The 24372-nt window shown below is 37.8% G+C and overlaps 1 protein-coding gene across 1 annotated transcript in view; it reads right to left on the minus strand.

Moving 5' to 3' along the window:
• The window catches only part of CFTR (CF transmembrane conductance regulator), an 86100-nt gene that overhangs the window by 11810 nt on the left and 49918 nt on the right, over positions 1-24372 (minus strand). Inside the window, exons 16-23 of the mRNA XM_040550160.1 lie at positions 24149-24186; positions 22746-22999; positions 21573-21652; positions 15431-15581; positions 14081-14308; positions 12467-12567; positions 4216-4458; positions 2206-2361 (exon numbers count right to left, since the gene is read on the minus strand). Coding sequence (XP_040406094.1) covers positions 2206-2361; positions 4216-4458; positions 12467-12567; positions 14081-14308; positions 15431-15581; positions 21573-21652; positions 22746-22999; positions 24149-24186 — 1251 coding nt within the window. The remainder of the gene's footprint in view (positions 1-2205; positions 2362-4215; positions 4459-12466; positions 12568-14080; positions 14309-15430; positions 15582-21572; positions 21653-22745; positions 23000-24148; positions 24187-24372) is intronic.

Raw genomic sequence — 24372 nt, forward strand, 5'->3', positions numbered from 1 at the left:
TGATGGCTACAGAGTGATGTTTTCAGTACCATCAGTGATTCTGTAGAGAGTTCTCAGCTATGGGAATTATTAAACATAGTTTTCACTGCGACAGCAAGGCTACTAGTTACAAAGCATTCAGTTTTCTCTTCAGCTCATGCATTCCCAAGGCTAGCTGGAGATGGAAAACAGAAACCCGGCTGGGCACCCACATCCCAAAGGGAAAAAAAAGGTGAAAGCAAAATGATGATTATGGGAGAGACAAGGAAGCCCCTTCTCACACAGAAAGTTACACTATATCACAAAAATTTCCCAATGGAGACAACTTACTCTCACAAAAGCACCCTTCAACAAGTCATATAACATACCTGCTCTACAAACTAAACCATCAAGGCAATCTTTGCCAATCTAGACACAGGTGTATTTACAATCCGCAGCACAGCTACCTTGACCTGAAAGGGTGACTTGCTTTTCTTGCTTGCATCCAAAAGTCATGCTGACAGCACTGAACCATCAGTAATAAACAAATAAAAGTTTACAGGACTAGACAGAAACGAAAGAGTTGCAGAGCAGAGAAGAAAGAGTGACAGATCAGCTGCCACGGGGCAGCCAGCCAAGCAAGGCCTGGCCAGCTAGGCTCGGCCTGGTGGGCAGAGCTGGGCTGGGAGGAGAACCTGAGCAGTGACTGCCTGGTGTAGCTGGCAGTGAAGGAAGGGGTTGCTCTGGCAAGGTCAAAGTGCTTAAAAATTGCTGCCTTTGGGGGAATTGCTTCACCCTCAGCAACTTTGTGAATGACACAAAGGTGAATGATGCTGATGATGTGCTGGAGGGAAGGGATGCCACACAGAGGGACCTTGACAGGCTTGAGAGGTGGACCTGTGCAAACAACATGAGGTTCAACAAGGCCAAGGGCAAGGTCCTGCATCGGGGTTGGGGCAATCCCGAGCACAGATACAGGCTGGGCAATGAGTGGATTGAGAGCAGCCCTGTGGAAAAGCACTTGGGGGTACTGGTGAATGAAAAACCATGAGCAAACAATGTGCATTTGCAGTGCAGAAAGCCAACCGTATCCTGCACTGCATCAAAAGCAGCGTGGCCAGCAAGGTGAGGAAGGTGATTCTCCCCCTCTGCTCTGCTCTTGTGAGACCACACCTGGAGTACTGTGTGTAGCTCTGGGGCCCCCAGCACAAGAAGGACATGGAACAAGTCCAGAGATGGTCAGAGACAGGAGCACCTCTCCTATGAAGACAGGCTGAGGGAGTTGGGATTGTTTACCTGGAGAAGAGAAGGCTCTGGGGAGACCTTACAGTGGCCTTCCGATGCCTAAAGGGAGCCTGCAGGAAGGCTGGGGAGGGAGTCTGTGTCAGGGAGTGTAGTGATAGGAGAAGCGATAATGTTACGAAGAAATTCTTCAGTCAGAGGGTGGTGAGGCCCAGAGAAGCTGTGGATGCCCCATCCCTGGAAGTGTTCAAGGCCAGGCTGGATGGGGCCTTGAGCAACCTGGTCTGGTGGGAGGTGTCTCTGTCCATGGCAGGGGGGTTTGAACTACAAGGTCTTTAAGGTCCCTTCCAACCCTAACCATTATGTAGTTCCATGAATTTCAGGGCATGACTCTGGAACTGCACAGAGAAGAAATTATATTACTTCCCACATGCCAGAAGTCCTGCAGGCATAAATAACATCACATGTCCCCTTTTACGTGCACCATGACAGGGTAATAAGAGATGACAGCTAAAAAAGTGAGGATTCCAATTTGAGGATCAGTTAATGACTAGTTCTGCTACTAGCCTATCAAAGAAAATAACTAATGTATAGTATTCACACACTAAACATAAAACATGATGGTTATAAAACAGGAGGTAAGAGCACCACTGACGGTATTTTTTTCTTTAGGTGGCACTATCTTATTTTGAATCAACGTGAACCATTTCAGAGGCAAAGAGATAAGCAGGCTCTGAACACTTTTGTTTGAGTGTAACTTCTCATTTTTAGAAGAGTTCTTGTAAGAGTAACAGAAATTCTCAAAATGTAGCATTTTCTGCAAATTATCACTTCCATCCCTCCAAATTCCCTTTTCACAAAGCCTTTGCCATTTTTTTTTTCATGCTTCTTATCATAAAACAACTACCTTTCAGCCTAAAGGTAACTTCATGCATATGGATATACAATCAATGAAAATAAAGGCACACAATTGCCCTTTTGCTGCCTATAAAATATTTTAATTACCTGAGGAATCACTCCAAAGGCCTTTCTCCATTGCTGCAAGCTGACTGTGTTCCAGGAGATGCCATCAATCTGGATATCCCCTTCTGTATTCAGCAGTCTTAAAAATGCAAAAAGTAAAGTGCTTTTTCCTGAACCAGTTCTTCCTAAAAGGCCCACCTGCAATGCAAATTCATAAAAGCAAACACTTAATCCTGCTCACATATTAACCACAGCCCAAGGCAGCAACACTTAGAGATCTTAGCAGTGGAGAGCAACCCAAATAGATCTCAGTGGGATGGTGTATGTCATTCATTTGGGAATGATAAAAGCCTACAGCAAGGGCTGAATGAAACACTGCACCAGGCTCTGCTTTGCTGGTGTAAACCTTCAGAATTAACTAGGAAAGAAAATTCATTTGTCTATGCTTAGCCAAAGGACAGAAATTTGTTTATATATTATTTTTTATTCTGTAACCACCAGCCAAAGCCGCGATACTGACTTTTTCAATAGCTGGATTTTATATAGCTAATCTGAATTGTGGGCCCCAAGTGTAGGCTGTGTTTGTATGATGACAATATAAATGTGAAGGTGATGTGAGGACTCTTCCTGCTGCCTGGCATCCTTTCCATCGCAGTGCCTCAGACCAAACAAGACAAGTAAAGGTCTATGCTGTGTGTCACCAGCAACCTCAGCAGATGAGAGCTCTCCCCTTTCATGTTTGTTTTTCCCTTGCTTCCCTATAGGACAGAGACAAATCCTCTTCAGTTTAAGGAGCATGCTCCAATTTTGGACGCATTACCTGTGAGTGCAGGGTTCATCAGTGGAATTGGATAAAATGTCTAAATCATAGTCATTGTAAAAGGATCTTTGTTTTAATTGCTCTGCCCCTCCTTTGTACAGTACAAAAGTATCTTTCATTCCCATTACTCCTCTGCTTCAATGGATTTTCCAGGAAGTAAATCAACCAGACTGCAGCAGCACCCACACCTCCAAACTCCAGGAATCACAGGTTGCCTTTTCTCCGAAGGCAGAGTGGTTTCAGGATGGTGCTGCTAGAAGTCAGACCCCCAGTATCAACGTTTTGATGCCCTCAAACTTAGCAGATGGAATATTCAGTTCATGTAAACTAATACAGATCTATGAAATCTGGCAGAGTCTGGTGGTATTCAAACTAGGAGCTTAGAGCTGCCTCATGGCAAGGCCAGAGCATTGTCGCTGAACCTGTTTTCTCATCTAGGTGACAGAGTTAAAATTGGCTCTTCATCCATACAGCTGAAGCGCAGGAGATCTTGCAAGTCTTTCTTTCCACCCTGCTGGGGATGATACTTCAGCGTGAACCTCAAGCAGAGTGTTCAGCACCTGCCTAAATGCTGCCCTGAAAAGAGAGCTCTTTCTTGAATGTAACCCCACAGGATTAGTTAAGACTGCACAAAATCTGCACAAAGGTTAGCTAGGGGATTGTAAACCTTTTAAAGAATAGAACTGTTTATTGTTTGCTATATAATAATTTGGCATAGCCTACAACACCCGTGGAACACCCCTCTGACCGCCGAGCCGCTGGTGCGTTGATACCCTTGGCACTCCGGCTAGTATTCTTTCGTGCCCTGTTCCACCTGGGTCAGTCTGCCCCCAGCATCTGTGCTCACTTGCACACTTCCCTGTCCACAGGAGGAGAAGGAGACAAGCTTCACGCACTGCAAGAGGACTTGGAGAACTGCTGCATATATATTTTACCCTTTTATTCTGCTCAAACAACCTCACCATGCTTCACTGAGGTGTAAATAGCTTCAAGACTTCTAGGATAATTAAGCCATTAATGATTTTCCTTACGATTTTTGTCCATAGCTAATAATCCTACAGATGAGCTCTTTTTCAGACATTTCTGTCATTCAGGTGATTTTGATGATTACTTTGTTCTTCAATAATTTCATGTTTCCATTTACAAAAACTTACTGAGTCAATAAATACGTTTATAATGACACCTCCATAGTTAATAGAAGTCAGATCAAAGACAACAAAACAGTGCCTCACCGTCTGCCCTGAACTTATTGAAAAGGAAATGTTTTCCAAGACAGCAGCTCCTCCTTCAATGTATCTGGCTGTCAGGTCCGTCACTGTCATTTGGCCCCCGGATGGCCAGTTCTTCTCATCCTTTGCATGCCTGTTTTCAATTATAAGGGCATCTGAAAACTGATTATTCTTCTGTGGCTTAATGTTTTTCATCTCTTCTGTTGGCATGTCAATGAATTTAAATATTCGGCTGACAGACCGCATCTAGGAATCAAAACAAACAGTATTCTAATTATATTTAGTTATCAAACAAAACAAAATTAAATTATTCCTAATTCCTAGCCGGAACAGTGAGTCTCTTTTCTATGTAAGTTATACTGTGATATAATTTTAAAAGGTAGGCTACTTCTCTTATAGAGCTCTAGATTCTGTTTCTCTTGTACTCACAACACTGGCCAAGCATGTGATTCCACTTGCTTTATTTTAAAATTGACACAATAGTTGTTGTTGTTGTTGTTGTTTTCCTTTAAAATGTATTGTGAAAACTGTAGATGAACTGTATATATGAAAGCAAACTATTAACATGAAAGAAATCCTGGAGTCTTCAACTCCTTCATCCTGTAGGGCATTGCCCTGCCTGAAAACTGAATTTCTTTGAATAATGATTAATTTTCAAAGATCAGCAGAATGCATGGAATTTGAAAGCTGCAAAGCTTTATGATCGAGTAAAGAGTATGGTCATCAGACATTATCATTTGAATATTTCTGAGAGATTATCTACAGATTTTTAGAAAAAAAAATGCAAGGAAGTTCCATCATAATTATTTTTACATATGTAATTGTGCATATTATGTGAAGTTATCAAGTTCTGTAGTTCATGGACTTCAGACACAAGTTGCTATCTGCTCATAGCTGTCTTGGTGAACTTTCAAAGAAGCACGGGACTAGAAGGGATCCTCCATATCTCATACACAATCTTTTATAAATGGGTCAAGTATCAGTTAATAGACAGTTAATTCATCTCCTTCATGAGAACTTCACTGCTCAGGTCATCATAAAACATACTTTTAATTCTATGGGCAGGTTTGTTCTTGGGCATTTTTAAATTTTAAATTCTAAATAGTTCTTTTTTTCCTAGCTGCATTCCCCACCTATTTGTGGAGGGCCATCTCAGATCGAGTCACCCTTTATTCTCCAGGACTAAAGAAAATCCAGGTTTAAGCCTCTTTCTTAACATATGCTCTCTTTCTCCAGACATCCCACTTGAAATTAATCTTTCCTGTCTGAGCAGAACATATACAGCATTTCGGATGATGTTTACAGGGACATGGTACAGATGCATTGATACTTTCCTACCTATATTAACCATATCTCAACACATATTCTTTACTTCACAATCACATCTTATAGTCATCCTTTGATCAAGCAGTGGTCAGCCAAGCTTTCCTCCACCTCAGGCATTTCTAACTGAAGAGATCCTTACTTACAAGAGAGGTTATTCTTAGCAGTCTCTAAGTTAAGCCTTTGCACTTTGTTTACTGAAATCTGTTTCATATTTGTCATCTGAGGTCACCTAACACCTTTTAACTCTCAGTGTTCTTTGTGCTGACACTGCCCTTCAGCTTTGTGCCTTTGGCAGATTTCTTCAACACAATTTTTTTTTCCTTTGTTGAGAGCATTAGAAAAAAAAAGATTAAAACTAGCTCAGTCACAAACCTAATCTTTGTTGAGTAGCCTGTCTACAGCTTAATACTTACTGCGTAATGCCATTTCCTTTCTATCCAATTCATTAACTAGTTTACAGTTTTGTAATAATCCTGATCTCCCTTCATTTATATAATTTCTGAAACAGAGCTAGAGCCAATGCTTTCCAGAAGACAGATCAGATCAGATCTACTGCATTACTTTTGTCTGGAAAATAAATCATCAAACACAGTTATCAGGTTAGTCTGACACAACCTAATTTCAGCAAACTTGAGTTTATTCCCTCTGTAAGCACTACATCTTTGCTTACTTCTTCAAACTAGTTTCTAAAGATTCTGCCATCGGACTAACAAACTGATGGTGGCATCAGTGACTTCTAATCTCTCCTTCTCAACTGAAAGTACCGTTTGTTATTCTATCATGTGCCACCACTGCCAGACTGGTGGGTTCATCTGAAGCAGCAGTTACCAGATCTCCAGCTTCTCAGACAGTTCTTTCTGAATTCTGCGGTGAACACTGAACTGGGTCCAGTGCCACCCAGTCTGGGTGTGTTGATCTGCATTATTCCAGCCCAGTTTTACAGGTTTAACTGAAATGCCCAACTGCAGAGCCCAATCATGTTTAGTTAAAGACTCCACTTTTAGATGGACCAACTCACTGGTGATGTATGTAACTCTCCAATGACTGTACAGGAAATTTAGGGAGACCAGGATTATACCTTAGGTGCTTACTTGCATTATGCAACTACAACTAGGCTGTTTTTTTTTTGTTTGTTTGCTTGTTTTTGGTGTTTTGTTTTTTTTTTTTTGCATGTAATTTCCTGTTCAGAGATTATAAATCCCATTCCTACCTTCCACTCCAATTCCGACTCCCAGTATTAAACACTGTCATTACTGAAAACTGAGACCAAATATTTATCTAAAGCTTGGGCCATTTGCAAATCTAACACTGATTTTGTCAAGTTGTGCTTCTCTTTATGCTTGTTGATCTACAATGCATAGCTTGTTTTGGTTCTGTGGAGACTGTCATTACTAATATGCTTCCAGAGAATGTTGCTAATCCCAGTGGTTTTAGAGTCTCCATAATTTCCTACTGCTATTCCCATGATACACAGGAAACAAATTCCAACCCCTCACTTCAAGAAGACATGAGTTTCTTCTACAACCAGGTTCCTATGCACTTTAGTTCACCTAACTTAATTAACTACAGTCTTTATTTTGCCAAAATTTTACTTTTGAAAGCAAGAGTAAGCTATAAGACAGTGTCAATTCTTATTGGTCATTAAGTCTTTAACAAAATAAGTAAGTAAATATATACACACATTGCTACTGCATCCAGGACTATTTGGGCCTTATTATTAGCATTTGTTCTCTAATCTGTACTCCCAGATCTCTCTCTTTAAAGACATTATGGAAATCCCTTTGTACATCTTTGACCTTATTAAAATGTTTTTGTATTCCCTCTGTAAACTCATTCTACTTGATGTATTATCATTCCTTCCTGCTCTTCAATCCAGATTGAAATATTGTTAGGTGGATTTTCAATTTGGAAGCAAATATAAATAATACCAGGAACTATTAGGAAAATTGCTTACATCTCTCATCACCTTGAAGCAAAACTGTGACAGACGTTTTAAAAGGCATGCTAACACCCAAGCCTATCAATCACAATTTCCATCTCAACTAGTGTGCAAGATGGAAAGGCATGGTAATCATCATGTTGACAGTTGAACATCATCTCATTTTGGTGATACAAACAGAAGGACCTTGGACGAGACTGATGATTGTTTTCCTGTCTGACTGTATTTAGTAAACCCCCACAACGAACACCGTGCATTTATTTTAGTTGATGTTATATGTACTTTTTTTTTTTTTCTAACCAGAAATCTTATATTTTTAGAAATATCACAGCTTCAGAAATACTGCATCTTCTTTCCTGGCTTTGTCAAGAGCAATGAACTTCTGTCAGTGCCCCGAAGATCCTACTACTAAACAATAGCTAAAACTACTACTAAACAATAGCTAAAATCTGCTAGTAAGATATCTGGCCAACAAGCCTTATCTTATAACAGAAAATTTAATCTCTATTTTGAAGTTCCCCTGACAGATTTATCAATCACTTCACACTGAGGATATTTTAGACAACTTAATACTTTAAATCAATTCAGAAGGATGCTTTCCCGATTCTGTAATTTGCATTATGATTTAGATCTGGGCAGAATTCAGCATAAGTGTCAGCAACATTTTACAATGATATCCATTCTTCCTTTCACTGGTAGATATCTTCTGTCATTCATAATGACAGGTAGAGTGTAGGTGACAGCAAGTTTCTTATCCATTATTCCTATCAGCAATTTACCTACTATATTCACATTCTCCAACTAATGCTTTAGAATAAAAGAGTGTATTTACTACTTTCAGCTAAAAATGTCTAGAGCATAATACACTATTTTTAGCCTTGCCTAATTGTATTTTACTGAAATTTTAATAACATTACAAATTCTTTAATTTACTTTCTCATTAATATCACTTAAACTTTTCTTAACGTTGGATAAGAATTCATAATATAATTATGTAACCTATGTTTCCAGAATGTGGAAGAAGTAATTCTTTTACAAGTAATCTAATACTATTAATTTCATAAAGCCTTATATTCTTCTGCTAGAAAGAGCAGTTACTTTCTCCAAACCAGATAGGCACAGTGTTTAACAACAGTGTTGCACACACCATCCCCTCAAAAACAGGCCATCCACAAAATGTCCAATGGCTCAAGTTGTGAAAAACGAACAAACAAACAAAAAATGCGCAGTTAGTCACTGTGAAAACTGGGTCAGTGCAGGCAGACCATATGTTATTACTAAGGTTTCTTATATTTTACTGTTATGTTTTGGCTACACGTACAGGTCATATAATCCTCTTCCAAACTGCAAAATTGAAATACTTAGTTCAAACTTATGATGATATTTTTACTCTTTCTCATATTGCTTTACAGACAGAAAAGAAAATGTTCTCACAGATTCTTATTGATTCCATGCCCTTCGAGATGACCAACCCTTCATTTTGAGAACTGTCACTCTCATGCAGATTATACAGTCAAGTATTTAATTTTTAAAGTTTTACTAGACTAACAATATTCTCAGGTTTTCTGAGAATATTTCTTTTCTTTTACCATAGTAAAATGCATATTGTGATCATTTCCTAGTTGAAAATTACCAATTAAACAGGTTCAAAGAGAAATAGCATGGAAAAATAAAAGCATGAAAACCAGCTGTAAAAGCAACATTATTTTTCACAATCCTATTTTTTTCTTTGGTTCTCTTCTCTACCATGCACTATAATTCTTCAGCATCAGTGGTGTACAGGATGGGGCACTATGAAGTTTAGCAAGTGTGTTTTTAATATCTCTTTTGGGGATTCTTTTTATATCTCCTTACATGAGTAATCGTGGCAACAGTGAAAGCATGGCAACTTCTTGTTCCCTGATAAAAGGAATTGTCCTTCCCAGTTTTAGTGCTGCTACTGCAGGATACACATCAGTGAAGGAGGAGGCTATAAAGCATTAACATTCCACTGGGACTAGCCAATGCTTATCTGTGAAAGCATCATTTAATGAAAAGGTTGGTTTTTATTTCCTTATGGAGAAAAAAAAATTGTATATAATATATATAATGAGACTGCCTGGTGGGATAAGAAAAAAAAATGAAAACCAACTAAAGGCGTTTTAGTAGAAATGATCAAAGTGAGGAGATAAATCTAGCCTAACTGGTAGCTTTAAATGAAACAATGGATAGTTGTCAGAGTGACCAACATATGTTTAAAAAAAAAAAAAAAAAGGAGAAAACGAGCAGATAAAGTATCAGGAGTTGAGAGAACAAAATGCCGAAACCATTATGGGGTATTAAAAGACAATGGGGATTTTTCAGCTAGAGCCAAATAAAGTTCAACAGAAATTACTTCAAAGAAGAGTATATCTGTGCATGTAAAACAAAAATCCAGAAACTAGAAACTCGCATTGCTTGAAAATGTATGCCAGCATCACAGAAAGCCCTAGAAGGAGGCTGCATGAAATTAAGTCAAATTTGCCACCTACCAATCTCTTTGGCCAGTATTTCTTCTGGTACATTTTTTCCTTCTTCACACGATCCTGTTTACCTATTCTCTTACCCTCTTATCCTTTTGTCTGCACTTATTTCTCTAATGTCCCATATCTTGCATATTTTGTAAAGGAAAAAATCAGCATGAGGTTAATGTTATGTACTAATTGCAGCAGCTGTGTCATCAGCAATGGGTTTCAACCCCTTGCAGAAAACACCAGCTTATATGACAACCAAAGACACCACCTACAACTGTGAGTACTCAGGCACACTCGTGTGCCGGCTGGTAAGCATGGATGTCACAGCTGCTCGAGGAACGGCAGGAGTAATGTCATTGAGAGCAGCGTGTGCATATGTGTAACTGGAGGCACAAGGAGATGTGTCAATTCTTGCCAATCTGGTCCTGTGGGGAGCTTTGGAGTACCCCCTGGAAGAAATATAACCAAAATAGAGCACTACGCCAGGCCCACATGTAAGGCTTTGCAGGCCATCTTTAACCAAATGACTGTAAAAGACTTTAAAGGGGGGAGTTTGAAATGTAGACAATATAAAGTGTAGAAAATCATATATCTGCATCACCCAGTGAAGCAGTATTACCTCAAAACCATGAAGCTGTTCTTATTTCCTCAGGCACAAAAGCAGCTTTTGAATGTCAGGAAAAACAGGAATGTCTATCAGCCTTAATATGGGATACTTAAACATCCATGGGATGGGGGTGAGCAGCCATCCACTGCCAAAACAAGTCCAGAGCATCTGTCTGTAAACTGAGGCAACTTAGGAGACTGTCATTAATAGAACCAGTGCTCCAGCACTCTGGTTTGTCTTAATATAGAGAAAAGAACTCACAAACTCCTAAGGCAAATTGCAACTTTCTTTTGCAGGGGAAAGGGAATTAATTTACTTTTATATTGCTATTAATGGATGACACTTTAGCATCAGTGTATTTTAGAAAAGGAGATGTTTTTCTTTATTACAACACTAGTGTGTCCAGCACCCTCCGAATCCTACAGTAAGATTTTCAGTTGCTCTTGTGTGAAATGCCATCATTTTGCATTAATCAGTATAATAACTAAACATAATTCTTGTACAGATTGTTGTATTTCAAATGATAACGTTATGCCTTATGGGGCTAAAATACTATACAAGAGAGTTGTCTGAATGTTACTGTCACCATCATGCCTTACCAATGGCATGTTTTACTTTGTATTGGTCACAGAGCTGCAGTTCAGCTCCTCTTGCAGTTATGGCAAACAAACTCTTGCACAAATTGCTTGCCCTTCTAACAACCCAAGGGAGAATCATCTTAAAACAATTGGTGGATAGGGAAAAAATGTGTCCCTGAATGGCAGTCAGCTTTCTGGACTATCATGAATCATACACGTAAACAAGAGATTAGATGTTGTAAGTGGTTAATTCCCAGTTTTAGCGCTCTTAAGGATTTCCTTCAGGATGAGGGTAGTCGAATCACTTACTTAAAAAAATGCTGAACTAGCAAATATTGCCTCACTGTCACTGTCTGCCCCATTTCTTTTTTAAACAACTCATTTCAGCTAATCAGGATCTAATGGTCTCCAAGATCTGCTGTAAAAGTTATTTGTTTCCCAGTGCCAAAATGGTTGGCTTGAGAAGCTAATTTAGGATTCAGAGGAGGTATGACTGGATGTGGGAGATATTTTTTTTCTCACAATTTTTTAATAGATATAATTACAGTTTATATGACTTCTGAATTTTGTTGGAAGAATTCTTCTGTCCAAAATGAACCCTAGAATGCCTGAAGTGTAGCTATTAAATTTAAAAATAACATGAAACTTTCATACATTTAGGCTCATGCATGATGAAAACTGCAGGAACAAATGTATTCTTTTATGAGTTTCCTGTCTGCCTCTCACATCTCAACAAATAAGTGATGATGAATTGACCATGTGAAATATTCTGCCCTAAAGTCAATTCTAACTAATGAACTAAATACACAAATTAAAGAGATAAACAAGAACAACTCCAAAGCCTTATCTCATAGGTTATTTTAAACAAAACCAGAAAAAGACCATAAAGGAAGTCTAGGAAAAATGTATATCACTATTGATTTTGCATGAAAGGAGCTTAAACACATTCATTATGATCTGCTGTGCAAAGCCCTTAAGCGGAACAAGTAAGGTTTGGTTAGATATATAACCATAACAAAACAATGCCAAGTCTTTCAGAAGTTTTCCCATCACTGCTACATATGCAATCTGAATCCTTAAATGCAAGTATTTGCTGTTCTCTCTTCTAGTCCAGGAGCATTTCTGATCATAGAAAAACTTGGCTGGTGTTTTGCCAAAGCCAGTAGGTAGCTGCGAAAGGTATAAGGAGAATTTACCTGACACATTTGATTGACATACAAGTCTGATAATAACTCAGTGAATATCCACAATCAACAAAATAAGGCAATTTCTCAACACAAACAGAGCACAGCACAGCACAATTTATGCTTACCAAGCTATCTACATCTATGCTTGAGTTTACTGCCCACTGCAAGGTTCCCATGATGTTCATGGCTAAAGTAAGAATAATGCCAACTTTGCCTGGTCCATCACCTGCAGAGAGAAAAACACATTCAATTTATATGCAAATAAAAAGCTAATAGAGATCAGAAAATTAATATGTATATACCATATACAATACATAAGATACATATAACATCTTAAAATACATATTCAAATTCTCTCTTTTATTCGATGCAGAAAACATGGGTTTGTTGATTATACAAAAAGATTCACAGTTTAGTCATCAAACTCCTGAAAAAAATTAAGAAAAAAATATGTCGGTTCTCCAAATAAAGACAAGAACAAATTAAAAAAACAAACAAACAAACAAACAAAAACTACTAGGTCTACAAAATAAAAAACTAAAAGCCGAGATGAAATATTGTTTCCCTATGAATTTTAGAGGAACTAAAAGTCTCCTAGGTAACAAAAGTATTGTAGATGCATATAGAAAGTATGTGTTTCTTTCTTTTCCCTTCCAAGAGTCATGAGAGCTCCCAGTACAGTAAACAGAGGATAATATTTCATACACAATACAGTATTGGATGAAATGTGCACTTTTATATAATTCCTTCTCAACACTGAAATATGATCAAATTACATTTGGATGTTGTTAGAATAAAAAACCTCATTCACAAAATCAGCAACTCCTTGTTCATCAGCTGTCATAGTAGTGAAACTATATCCAGATCCTGAACAAAAAGTTCCGTGTAAAACTGGGGAAAAGGAGTATACTGCCAGAGAATGAAGATTTAAAAACAACAACAACAACAACAAAAAAAACTTACATAATGAAAGCATACTGAATTAAAAATTGTATTAAAATTTATTTGTAGCTAAACCTGCTGAGTTTTTCTACAAAACTGAACTCTTCCAACACATTGGGAATTCTCAGCTCCTACTCTGCTTGCCAAAGACTGGCTACACCTGGCCCAGCCACAGACAGCATTTCAGATACGAGCAAGACAGTAAGGTATACTGCCTTTCTCTTTTGTCTTATCTCATTTTGATGGATATTTTGAATGGAATTTGCAAAACTTCACATCAGGAAAAAGGTCAGTGGGTGGGAATTAGAAAACTGAATGAGTACTTCTGCTATTGATGTCATTTTAAGAGATCATTAAAACTTACCATGTCTTACTCAGCCATTTGCAAAATGAGAGGAATATTAACCTTGATTTACTGAAAAACTTCAAGCTATACAGATGACAATCACCATCCAAACATTTTGGTACACTCATGTGGTTACATTAATGTGGTTTAGAAACCACAAGACTACTTTTATAGCAATCATAGTCAAGAAAAGAAAGTTCTGGCCCCTCAGATATTATTTGCAAACTAATCCTTTCTATGAGTCTCCTGCAACAGCAGATTGCAGACAATATCGTATAATTTCTATTTTAAGTAAATCATATTTTCCGTTTTCTGACATACTTAAATCAGTGAGTCCAATATATGCTGGAATATACAATGATTTATTTCCATCAGAAGTGTCTACAGCTGAGCTGTTGAGCAGAAGCAAGACTTGCATTTCAGTATTCCAGTAAAGATAAAGTTACTGTACCTGTAGTTATGATAGAGATGAATGCCACAGCACTGAAAAAGACAACAAAAATCATTTCTATCCTCATCTGGAACCAACGCAGCGTTGACAGGTAGAGGAACCAGTTTGCTGTGTGTAGGTTCAGAGCTTTGTGAAATAAGGTTTCAAAATACGGCTGCCGCCCAAAGGCTCTCAGCGTCCATAGTCCTTTTAAGCTTGTAACAAGATGTGTGAATATTGGACTCCGAGCTGTAAAGTGTTTAAATAAGAAACATCATAAACACTCATAAGAAAATACCTTTGATGTAACAAAAATACACAGCCCTGTGCTTTAACTCTCAGCAGTGTAACTATTGTCATTGGTTTAATTTATATTAAGTAATCCTAGCACAGGATACACAACAACAGCATCTGTGGGAATGGGTTGAAGTTCCATTCACTGTCATGCCAGGAAGACACTGAATGTGTCTTCTAATTCCTCATACTTGGCATGTTACTTGGGGAAACTCCTGGTCTGCTGTAAGATGTCACAAGGGAAAGAAGGCTCCTCCTCAGCCAAAATGAATTCCTACAGTTCTGCAAACTCTGTCACGTAAAGGTTGTGGGGTTTGTTGTTGTTTGCTTAGAACACCTAGAGTACTTTAATGCCCTGGATTCCACTCTACTGACATGGTGGTAACTTAAAGCAGATTTTTCATGATCTGTTTAAAGTGGTGAGACAGTGCTGGATCTCTGTGAACATGAAACAAATTTAAATTTATATCTGAGGAGTTTCAGAGTTATGCATGAGTAAAAGTGAAGACGATCATCAGTGTTTAAGATTCACAAATAACTAACTGAGGATCTGCCAGTTTGCTGTAAAGCCAGACCACAGTCCTGATCTGCAAACCCACACTTCAGAATCATTTTTTCCATTTTATTGGGCACATGTTAGTCTCATAGTAGGGGGAGAGGATGAATTTAATCAAATAACTTATTCAGAAATAAGAATTATATGCAGTCATAAAAGAAATATACAGACATTGAATTTTTTTCTTATAAAGAAAGAAACTCTTGGGGCACATAAAAAGCCTGACTACATTTTTTCACATTAAGTTTACTATCAAAAAACTGTATGTCAGGACTTTATTTGTTTTCAGCTGCAGTGGTGATAAAGCCCAGCTTTAAATAGGTCTTCTCCATCGCTCTTTGGCAGCAGAGCACTCGGTATTGGGTGGATCAGTAACAGCAGTGCTTTTAAGGAGATATGTATTCTACTCGCAGAGACAATAGCATCTTACAAGAGAAAAGGCAAAGAAGAGGTGAAAGGGTGAATCACTTCTCAATTGATTTGTTGCGGATTTAGGAGTCTACCAATTTTGCTGCTCATACCTTCAGATTCCAGTTGTTTCAGCTGCTGAGAAGTGTGGATGAAGTATGCCCTTAACACAATAAAGGTTGCTATCACAGGCACTGATGCCAGGAAGATGTAGGGTTGTAATATTGAGACTACTGTTATAGCGCCAATCACAATCAGTATTAACTGTAGAATGAAAGAAAAATACTATTGATATAGTAAACTTGTCATTTGATAGACTAGAGATTGATGATGAATCTCCTTCCCATGGCAACTATGTATTGTTTTGAGAACCATAAAATGCTAACCTAAGTACGACTTGCAGCTGAGAACAAGCCTCTGTGAAAAGATCATGAATAACTGAGACCAGATCTATGACCTAGAGGAACGCCTGTCATCTTTTCTAATACACAGAAGAAATGTTTTCTGTAGTACAGCCAGTATTGCAAGCTTCTAAATTATGAAGCCACACTCACACACAAAACAAAACAAACAAACACACACAAAAAAAAAACCCTATGCACTCACTCTCCAGTTAAAATTGTAAGAATAATAGTTGCTGTATCTGCAGCCACCTCCCAAGCCTACTGAAGCTGTCCCTGTCTTTCCTAGGCTAGGTGTGCTAGATTGTCAGAAACTGAGACCCAGTCGCCTGCAGATTCTGGGACAATCACTTTTTCTGAGGATTAGAAAAAATGGGAAATAGTATATCGGCACCTGTTCCAGGGACTGTAACCTACATATGAAACTAGTGATTATAGTCATTCTGATCAGAAGACAGGAGATAAGTCGTAAGAGAACTTGTGGTATGAAAAATTACTTAGAAGGGAAAACAAACAAACAAACAAACAAACATGTTTTAAGGAGACAGAAGACTCAAACAGAAAAAAAAAAAAATCATTCCAGAGTTAATCTATTTAACCCACCAGAAAGTACTACCATTCTCCTAAGACCTCATCCTCAGTAGCTCTACAGAGATTTAGCTGAATCAGGTCTTGATCTTTACTCTGGAAGCATCTTAAGCACTAGGGCTGTTTCTGTCTTATACTTGAATTGGTGAAAATCAGATACATCCATGTATGCAGAATAGCAAAAGTCTGCTTTATATAAGAGTGTTACCTTTCACACTAAACAACTACTTCAATCTGCGAGCTTATCATCTGAAAACAACTGCAAATGGACAATTTTGACAAAGATGAATATCATATTGAAACATCACTGTAACTGACCAGCTCACAGAACCACAGCATGGCTGAGATTGGCAGGGACCTCTGGAGCCTTGCTCCAACCCCTGCTCAAGCAGAGACACCCAGAGCTGGCTGCCCAGTACCATGTCCAGGTAGCTTTTGAAGATGTCCAAGAAGGGCAGCCTGTGCCAGTGCTCAGTCACCCACACAGCACAGCAGTGCTTCCTGATGTTCAGAGGGAACCCCCCACGTGCCAGTTTGTGCCTGTTGCCTCAACAAAGAAAAAGATGGAAAAGAAAGCTAATTTCACATTAAGAAGAAAATTGCAGTTTTTGGTTTAGCTAATACATCTACATGATTTGAAGGAAATATTTGAATTTTCAGTATTCCAAGTTTGATGCCTTTCACAGACAAGCTACTCTTCAGTGTTATGAATGTTTCAGACTTCCTACCTTTTGTTTTCATCAGAAATATGATCAATATAATCGTAGCATTGATTGTTCATGAAAAAATCTTTACTGTAACAGATGAAGTAGTTACAGATTTCTGTCGTTATTTTCCCCATTTCTCTTAAAAGAATGCTGACACACATGCACATGCACAGGCTGTATAGCTCTGGTCTGTAGCAACACAAGAATGGATTTATGTTTACTCACTATTTCAAACTGCGGAATTTAGTACCTCTTGTATCCTTAATTATTAAGAAGAGAATGACTTATTCAAATGATATCAGCCAAATTATACAGCTCTCAGGTTACTTGAGATCTGACAGTCACACAGTGGCTGTTAGTTCCCCTTTCCATCATTTACTCAAGTTTTGCAAAGACCACAATGATGCCATATAGTTGTCACTACCAGCCCAACAGTTATTTCACAAAAAAGTTGAATATGAAATTAGTGCTTTTATAGATAAGTATGAAGTCAAACAAAAGTTGCCATTTGCTCTAAAACAGCAGTAACAAATAAATAAATAAAATAAAATAAAATAAAAATAAAATAAAATATAAAATAAAATAAAATAAAATAAAATAAAATAAAATAAAATAAATACAAACAAGCTGGCTGCATTAGTATACAGCCAGAGAATGCCAGCAGACAGTTAATGTGGACCAATTAAGAACCACAGTGCTGTGCTGCAGCGACCCTAGAGGTTGAGCTTTCAGGACTGGGATGGAGGCCAGACCAGGAGACACGTTCCAGTGCTTCCTCTGTGTCATCGTTTTGGAAAACACAGCTGGTGGTAGAGACAGCAATTCAGCCAGCATTCAGAGTGGCAACGACTGCAGCAGCCAAACTGGTTAAACAATGGTGGTTTATTAATTTAGGGGAAACACAGTCAAGACCATAGCTATAAATGCCCAGTGAGTTCACTATGATTTTCTGAGTCTCAAAACTTATTTTATATATTATATATATTTATGAAATATATAAACTATATGATATATATATATATATATTTAAACCCTAGGGAATACCAATGTATGCTAACAGCATCTCATATGAAGGGTTTCCAAAAAATTATGACCCCCCTTGTAAGAAGACCCCCTCCTGTCTTCTACGTGCACTGGTAGAAGACAGACAGATGTTTAAGCTGGTTGCAATGCTACTGCAGTCATTAGCTGGCTATCACTCATACTCAAAATGTATGGAAGCAGGCCACATGGCTGTCAGAGAAAACATCACATCACACATGCCCTCTCTTGCAATTGATGTAAAATTAGTAGGTTTTCTTCCTTTTTGCATAGCTGGGTGTATCTCAGTGACTGAAGAGAAATCCTGTGGCCTCATTTACCCTGGATGAAGAACCATGTTCCGTAAAAGGAGGATATGTCTAATGCCCACAAAAGTCCTAAGAAAAAAAATGCATCATGACATCCACTGCTGCAACAAAGAAGGAGGCAGTGTCCTTAAACATGAGAGTCATGTGAGTCATCTCATTCTCATAGAAGAGGGAATGAGAACCAACTCTAAACTTTTGTGCCAAATTCTTGGGAAAAGCTCAGAATTCATTTGCATATCCCAATGACAAACTTAGGCAACCATAAACTGAAGGCTAGCGGACAGCAACTTTCCATCTCCGTCAGACTTGGATTTGGGCATCCTAATAGACTTAGAAGTCATTTTTTTTCTGTAGATCTCTGCACCTGGGAAGGAATAACCACAAGCCACAGTACAGGTCGGAGACTGACTTTTCACAGAATGTTCTGTGGGTCCTGCTGACCATGAGCCAGCAACGCATCCCTGCAGCAAAGAAGGCCACATTGCCTGAAAGTCAAGGAAAGTGATCTCCCCCTTCTGCTCAGCACTGGTGAGACAGTAACTGGAGTGGGCTCTCCAGTATGAGACATACAGACATACTGGATTGAGTCCAGTGAAAGATCATGAAGGTGATAGAGGACTGGAATATCTCACATATGAGGACAGACTGAGAGACTTGGGATTGTTTAACTTCAAGTAGAGAAGGCTCAGAGGGATTTTACTAGTTTGTATAAATAAGTAATGGTATTTAATCTTTATTTATAAAAAATATCTTATTTTTATAATTTATATATATTTAAATGTCATCAGGTATTTGGAGTGGAGTAGAGAAGACAGACAGACTTTTCTCAGTGTCACCCACTGAAAGAACAAGAGGCAATGGGCACAAGTCAAAATTTACAAAATTCCACTTAAACATAAGAAAAACTTTTTTACTATGGGATGGTCAAACACTGGAACAAGTCACTCAGAGAAGCTGTGGAGTCTCCACCCTTGTGGATATCCAAAATCCAGTATGGCTGCAGTTGACCCTGCTTTGAGCAGAAGGATTGGAGAGATCCCAGGCCCTAGGTCCATAGGTTCTCTCCAACATCAACCATTCTGTGACTCTGTGATAATCACCATATAAAGAGAAAGTCGTATGTGTAACTTCTCTGTATCTTTCAGATTAATCTGACATTGTTTATTGCAGTGTTCCTGGAAGTCAGAAGCTGCCAAACAAGTCTGAATCTACAGAGGTCTAACAGAAATGTCTTATGAGGGGATGACTAGTAAAAAGTGTTCAAGACAGTGGGTAGGTTCAATGATCTTCTCCAGAAGAATGTGGGAAGACAGGGTGGCTTATGGTGCATGTCCAAGAACCTCTGCAGTTGAGACTTAGGAGACTGAGGTATACCTATGAGACCTTAGACTATAGGTTAGCTTCTGAAAGGCATCAGAACAGAAAAGCCAAATCTAGGGATTTTCCTTATCATTGAAACCTGACAAACTAGTCAGCTTCTTGTACATGGTTTGACACAGAGACAGACTAACAAAAATTGGTTTGGAATATCTCCTCCATGGCAGATCCAAAACATCAGAAACAAAAAAGCCACAGCAGAAAAGACAGCAGTGAATCCTGATCACACTGAAGATGACATCAACAACTCAGAGAGAGCTCAATGTCCATGTATACTGACTCAACAAAGCTTCATGATTTCAGGAGGGCACAAAGTAGTGCTGTAATTTTCTTGAACCTCTTAAGGTGGAGCTGCACTGTCCTCTCTAAAGTCACAAGGCCAATTTATCAATTACTAATGAAGATATAGGGAAAGGGACTTGGTTTTGAACAGATCATCATGTTGGTAAGGACTGCAAATCAGAGCAAACTCACAGATGGAGTCAAGCAGACTGTGCAGCACAGTGTTTGTGACAAATAAACCTGACTTGCATATTTCCTACATAAATGTAGAGAAGAATAGAAGTGCCATGGATAATTTTCATTTTATTTTTAAAATGTTCCAGGAGCCAGCTCTATTTGAGGAAAAGCTGGTGTTGTAGCATTAGTGCTACTGAGGGGTCCTGGGATCCATATAGGGCCACAGAGTCTCAGAATAGGCAGGATTAGGAGCAAACAAAGGCAGCCTCCTTGAAAAACACTGGAATTGTCTCTCTCTGTATTTCATCAGTGTTCTCTTCAGAGTGAATGATTTGGAAGGTCATTCAAAACTCATCGAGATCCTACAATGCATGGAGTTTCCCATGAGTTATGCTGGAAACAAGTGTTTCCATCAAAAAAAAAAAAAAAAAAAAAAAAAAAAAAGACAAAGTCTGAAAGTCTGCAGTTCTACAACTCTTAAGACATAAAATTCTTCCAAAGAATTCCTCCACCTAAAGCTCTCTTTCATCACACACAGCTAGCCCATGCCTTGCAGACTTGGCTTAAATCACAGAGACAAAGGAAGAAGGAAAAAGGGAAAAAAAGGAAAATGGTGAAAAAGGGAAAAAAAAGAAAATGTTAAAAAAGGAAAAACAATTAGAGAAAAAAAGGAAATAAAAGAGGAAAAAGGAGAAAAGAGAAAAGAACAATAAAACAAAGAAGAAAGGGAAAAGGAAAATCAGAACTGCCCAACTGAGAGTTGAAAACATATTATCATGAGTGAAACTTCCAAATAAAGCAGGCCAAGAAGGGTTTCAACAGAAGATAAGAGAACAGAAAAAATGAAAATACATTCAAACAAGACAACAGGTAAATTAATTATGATGCTACCTAACTGGGAACAGAAGAGACTAGGAGGATAATATCATGAAAATGACTGGATGCAATCAAAGGAATTGCATTAAAAATATTAATCTTGAATAAAGATAACTGAAAGAAACCAAGGAATGCCTTTTGGAGCTGAATGTGGACAGCAGCAGGAGTACTTGTACTGAAGAGAACTGCAAGGCAAAAATGTTTCTGAACCTGAGTACTTACAAGTGGTTTGCACAAACAGTGGAGGTAGACAATGGGCAAGAACTCAAAAAAAGAGGCAATGAAGTTGACTAACAAGGTAAGCAGCTATGTAAACAGAAGTACAGACTGAGAGAAAGAGAGTGATGGGATTTGATTCTGGTTGTTAGTTCTTATTAATATGATTAAATGATATATCACATCATTATTAAAATAATAATTAATATTTCTTTTCCATGATTTACAACTGAAACTTTACAGTGTTATAAGAGCAAAATCTAGAACTTTTGTTCTACAAACCTGAATGAGGTCAAATACTGTAAGTGGAAGTAAATCATCCAGTATCGCCGTATCTTTTGAGAATCTGTTAAGTATACCACCTATGCATTAAGAAAAAAAATAAAAATAAAAATAAAAAATAAATAAAACATTTTTAACACTCCTTAAAAATTTTTTTATACATTTATTACTTTAACCAAAAAAAAAAGTGTTGTTGTTTTCTGAATAAAAAATACTAAGGGTAAATACAAGATTTATATTCTAGTACAAACAATTTCATTACAGATTAATAGAGCTACATCATGAATGAATTTGGTTTCACAATTTCTGTTTCAATTCTTCAAACATCAGAAAAACTCCAGAAAAAAATGTAATAAAAACGAAGAAACAAAATTAAACAGGACAGAAACAGACACAAGGCACAAGGTCTGTACCTCCTATGCAGCAGACTTTGCTGAAGCACAGATAATCTGCACATCAGCATTTGTATGAATTTGTACACCATTATCTTAGCTTCTGAGCGGAATTATTGTGTTAATCACCAAATAACAACAGAATTAAGAATATAATGGGAAAATGAAGAAGAAACCCTGTGTTACATTGCCATTTACCAATGCTCCCTGTAATCTAGTATGCACCAGTAAGTGCATACTAGCATGGGAAAGGAATTTCACGTACAGCAGCAGACAGAACTTGTTGCACCAGTTATATAATGAACTCTGTATCAACTCCAGAGTCAGATTTGAATATGAATACCATTATTCACACTAACTGATGTTTTATGACATTTTAGTAGGACTACTCACGAAATACAGCACTATTTATCATCCACATCTGACTCCTTGTCACTCACCACATAGCTGACTATATCTTTTCTATCGCAGTTTTAGACAAAGGCTATTCATTAGAACCTCTTCTGGTTTTATTGTCTAAGAGTTTTAACAGTGCACTTTCTCCTTATACGCCAACTTAGAAGGTGATATTTCAGAATGAGAACTGACAACTCAAATATGCCATACTTAAAGTGCAACCAAAGCTCATTAGAAGATTCACAAATTACTTTATGTAGCAAACTTTTACCATTCAGCTTGACTGACAATATAAATGGAAAGCAACAGTATCCTTTAACAGAATAAAAACTGTTTAATTAAAATAAAACCCATACATGAGTCAATCAGTTCCCATCCTAGTTACCTGCTTTCAAAGAGTTGAATGCTGACATAGGTGCATGGAGAACTGCATGCACCATCTTCTGATGAAGAGTTTTAGACACTGTTATAAGTGTATGCACAAGGGGCAAGCCTCTGATGACTCCCATGGCCAGAAAGCTGTCTGCAACTCCCGCATAAATATAAATCATGTAGTAGATGCTAGTGTTGGTGATGATCACAGGGGGATTGTCACTGGTAGTGTTTTCTGGTTGTGTTGTATTTACTTTTTCAGCTGTGCTGTGTGATGGAAATAAGAAATAAATGTATTACCAGAAAGTGCAAGTTTCTTTCTGTTATTTTCTCTAATAAACAGCAATGTTTTTAAACATTTTTTTAAAAAGTTTTTAAATTATTTTAATGATTAGCTATATGCTTTTCCCATAATGTTTAATAATATCCTGTATATATAAAATATAAATCCTGATCTACCTCAAGTGCCAATAAGGCAAAGTTACTGTGTGTGTGTTCAGGTGCCAAGGCAATATATGCCATATTCTTCTCCTCAGACATCTTTGGTGATGTTGGTGCATTTGTAATAATTTCTAAAACTAGTTGTTGTTGTGCAATTAAGTGTTTTTACAAAGATAAAAATTAAGCCATAGGTCTGTAACTATGAATCCTCCAATAGTTTTCTCCAAACCACTGTGAAAATATACTGATTCTAAATCTATTGCCCGTTTAATCATTCACAGAACTTCTGTTAACCAGAAAAAAAATAGCTTAAGTGCTGATAAAGGTGAATTATTATGAAATAATAAAAATCAAATGCCTTAGTGACTTACTCTAAGGGGACATCAGCAAAAATTCCCCCTCAAATCAGACCTCAATCACCATATGCTTCCTATGCTCAAACATACAGATTTAGTGCTGCAGGACTAAAATATGGATCAAAATCATTAACCCAGGAAAAGCCATACTGTTGCTCAACATGTTTTAACCTTCATCTGCTTGACCCTGCAACTTTTGGGAATTTTCATAATTGAGCAGAAGAAATTATATGAATAGGGTCTCGCAGAAACTGTTCACTTCAAATATTCCTAAGCAAATATCCCATATTGCACCAGTGAAAGACAGTGATGAGCCACAACATGTTCAGGAATGTCAAGTCCACACATCTCTAGAGTGAGCTGACTCAGGAATTGTTTTGTGTGCATCACTACATATCCAGTAATAAGGCACAAACCATTTAATTGTTAGCACTTAACGAAGTACCAGCTTAAGATAATGTCTACATAAGGTATTTTGATCACCCATTTAAGAACCACTTTATTAAATATAAGCTAGTGCCTATCCACATGGACCTCTGGCAAAATTTATTAATTATTTACAGTGAAAAACAATGTAAAGGAGTCCCCATTCCCTCATGAAATGATCATAACTACTCACGTTTGAAAATACAATAACATAACAAGAGAAGCAACCACCTGTAACAAGAGAAAACAGTCAATTTTTTGTCTTGTCACATTATGTTCTCCTCACTTACCTTTTTTCACTAACATTACAATTGTTTGTAGAGAGAGGATTGGAAACGGCTGGAAATCAAACTTCCCTGAAGCAAAAACCTTGTCAGATCTGCTCCTCCCTCCACAGAAACCATTTAGCGCATCCCA

This window comes from Cygnus olor, chromosome 1 (assembly GCF_009769625.2).
Source record: "Cygnus olor isolate bCygOlo1 chromosome 1, bCygOlo1.pri.v2, whole genome shotgun sequence".
NCBI lineage: Eukaryota > Metazoa > Chordata > Aves > Anseriformes > Anatidae > Cygnus > Cygnus olor.